Source organism: Dryobates pubescens, chromosome 25 (assembly GCF_014839835.1).
Source record: "Dryobates pubescens isolate bDryPub1 chromosome 25, bDryPub1.pri, whole genome shotgun sequence".
Lineage (NCBI taxonomy): Eukaryota > Metazoa > Chordata > Aves > Piciformes > Picidae > Dryobates > Dryobates pubescens.
Genome location: NC_071636.1, coordinates 14,270,392 through 14,283,766, shown reverse-complemented (window position 1 = coordinate 14,283,766; position 13,375 = coordinate 14,270,392). Strand labels below are relative to the sequence as shown.

Genomic DNA, 13,375 nt, shown 5'->3' with positions numbered 1-13,375 from the left:
TTTCAAAGAGTGCCTACCAATCACAAATGTTACTTTGAAACCAAATTGGGTTTTGTTAAGCTTGGAAAACAAGCAGGTACTCATCAGTCAACCACAAATGGCTGACACAGGAGGACCTGCCCAGTTCTGAAAACAAATGAAGCTGTTACTGGAGACATTAATGGAAAGTCAAACCAACTTCCCACTTCCATTATGTGAAAATGTCCACTTAGTTAAGGTATTTTCAACACTCACAGAGTCACCTGCAAATCACTGTAACCACCACCAAGTAAAGGAACTGAACATGGTAGGTGCAGTTGTGGCAGTGTATTCATTTTTTGCCTAAGCATGTGACATCTACATGTTAGTGCCCAAAGCTGGACCTCTCTCTTCAACTTGGAATATGCATTGCTCAGCTATTTAATCAGTATTAAAAGTAAATAAATCCTATACATTTGTGTTTAGGCTGGAGAATGAAAGAAAAACTTCATTATACTAAACCCAGTAAATTCAAAGTTATCGCCACAAAATTTGCAGTCATTTTAACCAACACTGGGTGAAGCTAAAAGGGTGGTAAAGACTTTGTATGCTATTTAAGGAGAGATTGTATTTCATTCCTAATTTACATAAGTGGATATCCCATTTTTTGGTCCCCAGGCATAGAAAATACCTCATTAATTTCAGTTCAATGTAAGTAACTGCCATTCAAAGCTGAAATTAATTCATAATTGCTCCATTATTTCCAGAATGAGCTCACTGGAAAGTAAGGGTATATCTGCTCAGGGAATACATTTCCATGGCTTCAGTACTGACCAATTATCAATACATTCCTTCAGTCCTCATAAATGTACATGTGCTAGGGAGCACACTTTAAAGCTGGCAAGTAAATAAAGAGCTTCTGGCTAGGTTATTCTGGTACCTGCTTCGTGGGTAGTTTCAGGCACCATGGCAGTGGAGGTGAAGGAAGCACTTACTGCTCCAGTGGAATAGTGAGCCTGTTTGCAAAGGAAAAGCAGGAAAGACATCAGATCTAAGAATTAATCTACTAAAAATACTGGATAAGCACTAGAAACACACAAATGTCATCCTTCTGAAGGCAGACTTTTCACTCTAGCTCCTATAGAAAGAATTAAATGTATGATGCAGCAATAATTCTCAATCTGTTCCCCATAACATCTGCTCTGATGGAACTCTAGTTTGGGAGTTCAAGGAGCATACAGTTTGATACATTATTGTGCAAGGATTCTATAATGGGACTTTATTTGTATGGCCACAGGTGGAGACATGAAAGAAGTACTTCTGGCAAGACATCTGTAAAATTCTTCCAACGTTGCTGAGTAAGTGGAAGGAAAATCCAGTGAACCACAGTGATGCTGTGGTGGAAACCAAACCACCCTCCCCTCCCACACATGGCCCTTCTGCATGCAGAGGCACTGTCCCTTGGCTCCCAATGTCTATTTTGAGCTTTGCAATTCTCCTGCAGAAAGGAAACATGATCCTCACACATGGATTTTGTAGCAAATGACAGAGCTCTAATAAATTCGGAGATCTGGTTAGTGGTTCTGGGGCAGTGCCTGTAAAGAAAACAGGTCAGGCCAATGCTCTGTCTACAAGGTTAGATTGCATCCATGCACACTCATCCACAGGATGACCATCTGACCCTCCAACATGTAGTGCTTGCCTCACATTGTCTCTCATATCTTTTTATTTTCTCTCCCAGCAGCTTTTGTTTTCCTCTAACACTATGATGCCCTGAAAAACAGGCAAATGTAATTCTACTTGGTCATCTACATTCCTCAGTCTGTCACTAAACCTCATTCAAAGCCATATGCTGCATCATTCTTCATTTTCATGTAAGTGTAATCAAAGCATGAAGACACATACATCCCATAATTATTAAATGAAAGATACTCTGTCTTGCCCATTTCAAACAGCCTTTGACATAGAAAACCTAGACACAGATGAATTGTTTCTCTACAGTAACATGCACTTGGAAAAATAGCCCTTAAAATATCCCACTAAAAATCCTGAATTCCAGTGGAAAAAAAAAAAAGAAGGAGCAGCTGTGGATGATTTATGTATTTGCCCAGATGAGAAATGATTCACTTGCACTGGCCTTAAGGTGTGTTCTCTCTGCCAATAACTGCACGAAGCAATGATAAACAAATTCAAAGCAAGAGATTGCAACCCAGGAAAAAAGGGTTCTTCCAGGACATACACCATAACCACATCAAAAAGATTCTTCCTTTCTATTGTGCTCCATTTCTAAAAGGTTTAGGCTACTTTACAATGATTTAACACAGAGAAACTCACTGACACATTCAATGAATTTCTAAGGAATCCCAACATGATTCTCATGTTCTCACCTATGACAAATTTCCATACAACAGCAAACAGAAGGAGCAGAGTCTGTTTGTACTGCAATATGGCCTCTAAAATGGAAAACATCTAGTATCATTCCTGAGGAAGTCAGTCAGTGCCAAACTACAAATTAAGGCAACTTACTGCATTCAGCTTATCCACTTTCTTCTTTTCAGGAGCCTTCATGGTAGCTGCTAGAATATCATCACCTTTGAATTCCTTGTAAAGCTCCAGTAAGGTCTCCCGGGTCTCTGCATTTGTATTTTTCAAATAGTAAGAGGGATCCAATTTTGCTTTTTCTTCATCTGGATAAAACAAAGATAAATCATTCAGAGTTAAAAGGAAAATTCTGTTTTGTTCTCCTTCAGTTTACTACATCTCTAAAGTTTACAACAACCTTCCAGATGTTCTTTCTACTTGTTTATTAAATACAAAGGTCTAGTAACTTATTAATTCCTGCAGAAACAGTAACAAATACTAATGTATAGCACTAACAACAGCATAACTTGAAATACAGCACAATAAATGGCAACATGGTGAAGTACAACAAAGAAAAGATGAAAAACTTCAACTACTGCAAAAATTTCATCAAAGCCACCATAAATCCTTTAAATTCATGCAAGTCTGGTAAAGATTTTACAGAACAATAAAAGCAAGACACAGTTGGGCACCAAATGAACTCCTCTCCTTTGTCCCCTCACTGAATGGCCTGGCTTGTGATGCAACAATGCCAATATGAGATCATAGAATCCTAGAATGGTTTGGGTTGGAAGGGACCTCCAAAGGTCATCTGATCCAACCTCCCTGCAGTCAGCAGGGACATCTTCCACTAGATCAGGCTGCTCAGAGCCTTTTTGACCTGACCATGAGGATCTCCAAGTATGGGCCCTCAATTAGCTACCTGGGCAACCTGTTGCAGTGTTCTACCACCCTCATGGTAAAGAACTTGTTCCTAACAGCCAATCTAAATCTCCTCATCTCTTATTTCAAACCACTGCCCCTCATCCTATCACTGCAGGCTTTTGCAAACTGTCCCTCTGCAGCCTTCTTGTAGCCGCCTTCAGGTACTGGAAGGCTGCTCTAAGGACTCCCTGGAGCCTCCCCTTCTCCAGGCTGAACAACCCCAGCTCCCTCAGCCTGTCCTTGTAGCAGAGGTGTTCCAGTCCCCTGATCATTTTTGTGGCCTCCCTCTGGACCTGCTCCATCAGGTCCATGTCCTTCCTGTGGTGAGGGCTCCAGAGCTGGAGTACTCCAGGTGGGATCTTACCAGTGCAAAGTGGCAGAATCACCTCTCTCAAATATGATAGAAGGGGGACAAGGCTGGTGGACTGCAATGTAGAATTTTGTTTTATTTTACTATTTTATTTTAAAGTTAAGGGTTTTTTTTTGTCTGATTTTTACAAGATTCACTTATTCTCTGTCTTCATATGCCTACTATTGGCTGACTATTAAATAATCCATCTCTGAGCTTATTTTTAGTGGGTAAACAGGTGAGATGCTTGCTTGAAGAAATACTAGCTTCAAAAAACAAACCAAAACAAAACAAATGAGCCTAGTAAGAGCCAGAAAAACACAACCTGCTCATAACCAGCAATTAGATCTCATTAGAAACACTGCTAAAGAAAACCTCAGGGGCAAAGGAGAGAATGTTTTTCCTTCAGTAATTTAATACCAACAGATATTACTAAGCACTTAGCTACCAAAAAAACCCAACCACCCCAAAATAATTAAGAAGCAAATTTCATAAATACAAATATCTTTGTATTATTAAAATTATATTGGGGGAGTATTTTAGAAAAACTGAAATCCATCTCTAGCTTGGAGGATGTCCACTGCCATCCAGACAGAAGGATGGACAATACACATGGAAGAGATCCTAGCAGACAGGCAAGGAGATGTACGTTTCCTCACCTTAGTTCTGGTACAAGGCTAATGGACATTTGGGCAAAGTATTTTTCCTCCTCACTTGTCCTTCATCTACCTACTCCGAGAGGATATGGAAGGCTTTCCATGTGCTCACAACACTCAAGAGAGGCAGTTAATGATTTCTCAAAGAGCCATGGCTTTGCTTCAAAATGTTTGAACACCTTCTGATGTGACAGGGACAGTTTCAACAAGTTAGTCATGCTTCCAAGAAGCTTTCAAAGTTACCAATAGCCACTGAGGGACCCATCCAGTGTCAATTTCATCGCATTTGGATCGGTGTTTTCTCAGCCTACCTTCAATTCATCCTTACCTGGATCAACTACTTTTATGTTGTTCTTCACATGAAAGAAGTTTGACACATTGAACTTATCCAGGTTTGTTGGATCCTGAAAATAACAATCAAAAAAACCCCAAATGTCAGACAGCTTGGCAGACACCCATTGCATGCAACAAACTGGTTTGAAGGGCAGACAGCACCATAATAAGTGAACAGGGAGAGACAGAATAATTTCCACACTCCCCAAACCACAAAAGATGAAAACAAAAAAAATTAAAACAAATAATCAACCCCAACCCAGATCAGCAATGACCTTTTTCACAGTAGGACCCTTTGGGATCTCAAATTTAGTTCCAAACATAATATTACACATATTTTGCCTACAGAAGTTACTAACAGAGCTAAGTTGAATCTATCCTAGTGAGAAGAAAGAACAAGGAGCTGCAATCCCCTGATTCTTTCATTCATTCTGTGGTTTGGCCTCAGATCTATGTAAATTCTCCCTCTCCTTTGCTATCTCCTGCTATTTATAACAGTGTGCCTGATTTGCACATGCTCTGTGAACATTTGCAATGCATTTTAAAATCCAAATAAACCTCACAGCAGGTTGTTGCATTCAGAACTGTTTCAATCTGTGCACACAGAATTGCATCTAAAAAGAATAAAAAATAGGGACCGAAAAAAAAGAAGTGGCACTATGAAAACTCTGTTGAGTGACTACTCAAGATACAGATTTGATGAGTGCACTGTCCAGTGGCTAAACAACTGGTTGGATGATTGCATCCAAAGGGTAGTGGTCAATGGCTTGATGTCCAGGTGGAGATGGGTGACAAGTTGTGTTCCTCAAGGGTCTGTATTGGGACCAGTGCTGTTGAACATCTTCATCAATGGCATTGACAGTGAGATTGAGGCAACCTCAGCAAGTCTGCAGATGATACCAAGCTGAGCAGTGTGACTGAAAAGACTGAAGGACAAGATGGCATCCAGAAGGACATGAACAGGCTGGAGAGGTGGGCTAAGGAGAATCTCATGATGTTCAGTAAGACAGAGTGCAAGGTCCTGCACCTAGGTCAGGGCAGTCCTAGACACCAGTCCAGGCTGGGGGATGATGAGATTAAGAACCCTGCAGAAAAGGACTTGCGGTGCTGGTGGGTGAGAGGCTGGAAATGAGTCAGCAATGGGCAGTTGCAGCCCATCGTGGGCATCGTGGGCTGCCTCAAAAGCAGCTTGGGCAGAAGATGGAAAGAGGGGATTCTGCCACTCTGCTCTGGTGAGACCTCACCTGGAGTACTGTGTCCAGCTCTGGGGCCCCCAACAAAAAAGAAAGATATAAAGAGAGATATGGACCTACTAAAGCAGGTCCAGAGGAGGGCCACAAAGGTGATCAGAGGGCTGGAGCACCTCTCCTGTGAAGACAGACTGAAAGAGCTGGGGTGGTTCTGCCTGGAGAAGAGAAGGCTCCAGGGAGATCATAGAGCTACATTTCATCATCTTACAGGAAGGCTGGGGAGGGACTGTTTGGAATGGCTTGGAGTGACAGAATGAGGGGCAATATTTTGAAATTGGAACAGGGGAGATTTAGGTTGAGCATCAGGAGGAAGTTCTGCACAATAAGAGTGGTAAAATACTGGAAGAGGTTGCCCAGGGAAGTGGTTGAGGCCCCATCCCTGGAGACATTCAAGATCAGACTGGATGTGGCCCTGGGCAGCCTGATGCAGTTGAATGTGTCCCTGCTGACTGCAGGGGGGCTGGACAAGATGACCTTTGAGGGTCCCTTCCAACCTGATGCAATCTGTGAAAACAGCAAAACCACACAGTCCATTAACTGTGAGTCTTTATACCATCTTCAGGCAACTTTCTGCACAACTTTGACCTTTTGTTAGCAAGAGTGAGCCAAGGAATGCCTGCTGGTGATCTAAGTCGCATTATACTATTATTAAACAGCCCTTAATACTCTTCTCACAAAGACTTCAAGGTTTTCCCCTCAAGCTCCTCTGCAGAATAAGAAAGGCCAAAACATCAGCCCAGGACACCTAGTAGTCATTTCTGGCAATTCTATCTGACAGAAAACAATTCATAATCCAAGCATCAAGGCATGGACTGTCAAAACCCCCTGTATCTTCATCTTGCCTTACTTGCATAGAACTGCTACAGAACAGGAAATCTGGACCTGTTTCTAACCGGTTTTGTATCCTCTGACACCGGCACCCAGGTGTATTTATTATTTATTACCTCACACACATGTTTATGTATGTATCAACAGAGATAATTTCAGCCTTGCTCTCTGACAGTCAACAAGATGCATGGAGAACAGGCTCAGTGTGTTTCCAGAAGGTGTAAGTTGCCTCCTCCCAAATACTCTTCAGTGATCATGAGCTGGAGCTTTCCCAGGCAGAAGCCATGGCCTTGCACATAGATGTACCACCTCAAAAGGTGAAGGAAGAAAGACTGCTTACCCTTTCCAGGAAACGAAAACTGAGGATTTGTGCATTAATAGAGACAAATGGATTCACAGCAATCCACATTCTGCCACTTGGGGCAGAGCTGAAGGGCAACACTTCACCTGCTTAGGGAAACCGCTTAAACTCCATCAAGCACCATACACACAACCCCCTCAAGAAGCAGGTTCAAACCATCAGTTTTAGACCATGTGATTTCTTTGAGGCCTGATTCCTCTCTTACCATGTGGCTGGCCATGCTGCACCCCTAATTATCTTCAGGACTGTTACTCTCATATGCTGACTCTGTCCCAACATGTCATTTCTTTACCAGCCACTCTGTGCACACATCAATGCAGGATTTGCCCTCAAAGAGCCCTCACCCACAACTGAGAGGAAATCTGCTTTGACCTTCTGTCACACAAAGACTGAAGGAGAAATAGCTGAGGAGTGAAACATCAATTAACAGAGTGCAGCTCAACTACCTCCAGCTTTGCTCATTAGTTATGCTTCCTGCCACAAATGCCAATGGTGTTTAACAGCTTGTCAGGAACCTCGCCTTGGTCATGGGTGATTAGGTTATACAGAAACAATAAAACTGACATAAGGAAGCACATAGCACTAGGAGCCTTTTTTTTCCTTTAGCTGCAGTAAACTTGTTTGCATTCTACCCAGACTTTCATTTTTGCCTATTTATTTATCCCAGGAGCACATGCTCCCCCGCCCAGCTTCGGTGCTGCAAAGCAGATGCATTTGTTAATGTGCATCTACCAGGCAAGGCTCTCAGGAGGCTGCCATCAGAGGACTGTGCCCATTACCACTGGCACAACAGGGCTGGGGGGTTTATTGCCATTCCTCTGCAGAAAAGAAAGAGACCACATCTGCCTCTGCCTTACCTGCAAGCACTGCCACTGAGCAGAACCAGATTTCTCACTAGCTCCCCTCCCCTGCCAGCACACAGACCAAAAACAGCTTCTAAGAGCTTTCAGAACAGGAATAATTTATGCTTTATCTTACATATTTGAAAGCTATGGTTTCTGGTTTATGAACAGAAACACAGTGGAGGATGAAAAATTGACAGGGGGCTAAAGGGGCAATTGTTCTTAGTTCCTCCAAACACCTCCTACCAAACAGGGTGTGAAAGCAGGATATTGTAGCATCCTTCCTTTGCCCTCCTCAGGACCCTCTCACACTTGTTGCAGTGGGAAGAAGTCCACAGGAATGTCAGAGCCCACCACCATATTCAGCTAAGCGCTACTTGAATCTGTTTCTCTCTGTCCCTGTTTCAACCTGCCCACTTTTACATGGGGGAATCCAGATTATACTTATTCATGTGCTTGCTATTGAGTCCCACATCATTATACAAAGAATACTTTGCAAAACATATGACTGAAGCAGACAGAGAATCGACAGTAGCACTAATTAATAATAATGTCTACCAACTGTTGACCAGATTTGTCACAAAGATTAAGTGAGACATTTACTTGGAGGAGAACTTCAAATTAGGTTAAACATTTAGACTGAAAAATCTGTAAAACACAGGACTGAAAGAATCACCTAGTTCTAATCATGGTCCAACATACTCTCATTATGTCAAAACTCTTTCAAAGCTGCCTTTAAAACAATTGCAATGATGAACTGCAACGTAGGAGAATGGGAAGCAGAAAAGGGAGGCAAGAACACTGCAAATAAGCTTCACCAATACCAGCCTTCCTATTACAGATACCCTGTCACCATGGATCTCTAAGTGCTTTACATCATACCTTGCCATTAAGTATAACTATTAAACCCTGAAGTACTTGAGCTGCCTGTCAGCTGGTAGTGTATTCATGATACTCGCAAGGGATGCTAAGTTAGGCTGAGCTGATCATCTTTCAAGGTAAAAGAATATAAGTAGGTTTAGAGTTATGAGAAACAGGCAAAAGACAACAGCAGTATTCCATTTACAAGAGACACAAAGCAATACAGGGGGAAGAAAAAAAACATTGATAAATTGTAAAAAGAGAGAGAAACCTGGGAAAAAGTAACTCTTGCACTGCAGAAGATGAAAAGCTTGACTTGAGTTTGTGGCAAGGTCAAACAGCTAAGCAAAGGAAATTTCACCTTGAGGGTAAAGAGCTGTAGTCTAAAAAATGCAGTGACAGTAAAGACTGCTGCTGCCTAGGAAGGGTTTCATAACATCACATGTATTTCTGCCACTGTCAGCAAGACAGTCAACCAGAATCCCTGACATCTTTTGCCTGAATAATTACATTCCAGTTTTGGTACTACATCCTGCACACCAGGGTATGGTATTAGCCTTTCCCTCCTGCCCTTAGGCCTGACAGTATTGCCATATGTTGATGAAAACCTGCCATGCTCTACCCCAGGACACTTGCATTTCAACAGGGAAAAAACCAATTTCTGTCTACAAAAGTGCAGCCAGCACTGTGGATTCCTTTCTAAAGAGAAGGACATCACAGATCAAAGATACTTTTATTAGTAACTAAAGTTAGGATTTTGCTTTGTTTAGTTTCGAATCCAAAAGAATTTGTCCTTTTTAACAAGAAAAAAGCAATAGGATACAAATAACTATCACTAAAATCAAAGTGACCAGCTGAGATGGTGCTCACCAGAAAAGATTCACAGATTCAATGGGTTGGAAGGGACCCTCAAAGATCATCTTGTCCAACCCCGCTGCATTCAGCAGGGACACATCCAACTACATCAGGCTGCCCAGGGCCACATCCACATGATCTTGAAGGCCTCCAGGGACAGGTCCTCAACCACATCCCTGGGCAAACTGTTCCAATATTTTACCACTCTCATTGTGCAGAACTTCTTCCTGATGCTCAACCTAAATCTCCCCTGCTCCAGTTTCAAAACACTGCTCCTCATCCTATCATTACAGGCCCTTCTAAACAGTCCCTCCCCAGCCTTTCTGTAGGTCCCCTTTAGATATTGAAATGTAGCTCTATGGTCTCCCTGTAGCTTTCTCTTCTGCATGCTGAACAGCCCCAGTTCTCTCAGCCTATCTTCACAGGACAAGTGCTCCAGCCCTCTGATATCTTTGTGTCCCTCCTCTTGACCCAGCAGGTCCAAGGATGGCTTATGATTTGTGTCTGTATAATGCTTAGCACAGAGAACAGAACAAACAATTTTATGCAATTCTCTCTCTTCTGGAAAGAACAAACCTTTTTCTGCTTTCATTTTTAATTATATACACTAAGAGAGAGAGGTCAAGTTAGAGGTCAATTGCTCTTCTGATAAAAGAACATCCCCAGCAGTTGCAGGATCAACCTTTATGTATCAAAATTAAGAAAAATGTGAAGGGACAAACTATCTATAAACAGACATGATTCAAATTTTCCATTTTTCATGTTGTATTTCACTACCAAACACAGGCACCTTGTCTGCTTCCTAGGATATTCAGAGTCAGCCTCTGGAAATGCTATGCTCTATTGATAAACACAGCTATTACAGACAGCCCTGCTCAGCTCTTACTTGCAAAGCAAAGTATGGTTTTTCACAGCAACTGCCTTTAGATCTCCCTCTTTGCCAAACAGCAGGGTCAGTGTTACCATCTCACTCTCAATTCCAGCTCTCACAGATACCACAGTACTCAAATTACACAGGGGAGTGGGAAAACAACAGTGACAAATTTCAACACAGAACTGAAAGGTTTTTAAGAGAAGTGGGATTTGGGATAGAGCTCTGGAGCCAGAAACTGAAACACAACAGATTGCAGTCAGGAACTCTGGCTAACAAACAAAGCCACAGGTGGTAGAGCTTGGCAGTGTGAAGCCACCATGCTGCCTGCAGTGCTGTCAACAAGAGAGCTTGTAGAGGAGACATTGGTCTGTCTTTCAACAATTCACAGGAAGAAAATACTATGAGAAAATAACAAGAGATTCCTATTCCACACACACACAAGCAATTTTAATACCCAGGCTAGTCATATCACTTCAGGTTGAATTCTGGCCTCAACAAAGCAAGTCAGGGTAAGGCAGCATTTGAACAGGAGAAACCAAGTTTGCAGTGGGTGCTGTGCAGTGCATTAAATGGATTTTCTTTACATCCTCCAATTTACAACTGGGGAGTCCTTAGAGCAGCCTTCCAGTACCTGAAGGGAGCTAGAAGGTAGCTGGGAAGAGACTTTTTACAAGGGCTTATAGCAATAGGATGAGAGGGCATGGATTCAAGCTTGAGGAGAGGAAATTTAGACTGGAGATGAGGAAGAAATTATTTACAGTGAGGGTGGGGAGACACTGGAACAGGCTACCCAGGGAGGCTGTGGATTCCCCCTCCCTGGAGGTGGTCAAGGCCAGGTTGGATGAGGCCTTGAGCGACCTGGGCTGGTGGGAGGTGTCCCTTCCCATGCCAAAGGGGTTGGGACTTGATGATCTTCAAGGTCCCTTCCAAGCTAAACCATTCTATGAATCTACTCATCTCCAAGACATAGACAATGTTCCTCTGTCCAATAATTCTAGACTTCTGCTGTAATGGTGTACATAGCAACATTTCATCCCCTGCAAAAAGGCCGTATAGGAAGACAGGTAACAGAGAGCAAAGTTTACCTGCAGTGTCACAATGTCTTGCCTTGTGAAGGGCTCATCTGTCAAAAGATCCTTGTAGCTCTTTGGTTTTATGTTCAGCTGCTCAACTGCCTAACAGCCAGGCAAAAGACAGATATTAAAAAATGTGATTAGAATGTGTAAACATTACAAGTAAATATGTGAAACCAATAAAAGCTTAAAGTACAAATAATAAAACCCCAATAATTTCATCTTTCAGTCTCAGCTGGCAGCTGCAATATTTTCACTGTAGTCTTTAACAGCTGAGAAGCTTTTTGTCTTTCATACCTGCAAACCTCTACATTTTTTTTGTGGTTTGTTGCTTTCAGCCAAAAAATGAAGGTTTCAGTCTGGTTTCAGTCTGCATTCTAAGGTTAGCCACAGCATTTTAACCAAATTCATCATAAAAGTAGTGCCAAAATAAAAACCCCTTACTTGCAGCTTTCTAAGTTAAGCATTTTACAGATGGTATAAGACAGGCAGGTTTAACAAGAGGGCCATATCTGCCCCACTGGCAGCACCCTTCACAGGGGCACACCAGTGTCCCAGGCCAGCTTGTACAACAGTTATGTTACCCCTTCCCACTGTGTCCAGACTGCACCTAGCCTGCAGCAACACTTCTGGCCACCTGAGAAGAAAGGCACTGCAGAGAGATCTGAACAGGTTCAATCCATGGGCTAAGCTCAACGCAATGAGGTTTAACAAGACCAAGAGCTGGGTCCTGCGACTCTGGTCACAACAACCCCAAGCAACGCTGCAGGCTTGGGGCAGAGTGGGTGGAAAGCAGCCCCAGGAAAAAGGATCTGGGGGTGCTGGTGGACAGCTGAACATGAGCCAGCAGTGTGCCCAGGTGGCCAAGAAGGCATATGGCATCCTGACCTGGATCAAAGCCAGTGTCTAGCAGGAGTAGGGAAGTGATGGTGCCACTGTACTCAGCCCTGGTGAGTACTGGGTTCAGTTCTGGGCACCACAAGAGAGGAAAGACACTGAAAGGCTGGAGGGTGTCCAGAGAAGAGCAACGAGGCTGGTGAGGGGTTTGGAGGGCATTGTACAAGGGGCAGCTGAGGGAGTTGGGGTTGTGTGCTGGGTTACACCCATCCTGGGGGGAGGGCTGCAAGAGCCCTGCTTCCCCCAGGGGACAAAAGAAACCTGATTCAGGTGAACAGAGTGGGACTTCGTTTCCTCTTCCCAGGAGTGGTTCCCCGGGCCAAAGGTAGTCTATTCCACTCCCCTTTCCTATCCAGCAAGCCTATAAAAAGGAGGACACTGCTGCCATTTGCTCTCTTTCTTCTCCCTTGCCTGCTCAAGAGGGCCTACAGCTGCAGCCAGTCTCCTGATTCTTCCATGTGGTCAGGCCTGGCCTCTCCCTACTGCATCCACGCTTCTCTAAAGGACTGCAATCCATGGACATCCAGGGAAACACAAGGCCAGCCAGGCTAGGTTTTACATATTTTCCTATTTATCCTCATTCCTTACCCTTGTAAACCCTCTCTGTTACTGATATATATATATTTTAAAAATTTACTTCTTCTACTTCCAAAGTGACTCCAGATTATTTTTTGGTAGATTTACCTCCTTCTCTTTTCCCCTACTCTTTCTTTCCCCCCTTTATCTCCTTTTTCCTTATCAGGGAAAAAGGCAGGGAAAAAGGCAGGGAGGGCAGGGGAGGAATTCTCAGTTTGCTACCATCTAAGCTCTTAACCACTACAAGTTGTTTAGTCTGGAGAAGAGAAGGTGGAGGGGAGATCAACTGCTTGAAAGGAGGTTGGAGTGAGAATGCTGTTGGTCTCTTCTCCCAAGTAGCCAGTGATAGGACAAGAGGAAATGGTTTTGAGTAGTGC

General features: G+C 43.1%; 1 protein-coding gene across 1 annotated transcript in view; it reads right to left on the bottom strand.

Annotated features, from left to right (window-relative positions):
* PPIL2 (peptidylprolyl isomerase like 2) overlaps positions 1-13,375 on the bottom strand; it is an 87,227-nt gene that overhangs the window by 49,111 nt on the left and 24,741 nt on the right. The window contains exons 8-11 of the mRNA XM_054173063.1: positions 11,538-11,627; positions 4,577-4,652; positions 2,485-2,645; positions 899-974 (exon numbers count right to left, since the gene is read on the bottom strand). Of these exons, the coding sequence (XP_054029038.1) occupies positions 899-974; positions 2,485-2,645; positions 4,577-4,652; positions 11,538-11,627 (403 nt within the window). The remainder of the gene's footprint in view (positions 1-898; positions 975-2,484; positions 2,646-4,576; positions 4,653-11,537; positions 11,628-13,375) is intronic.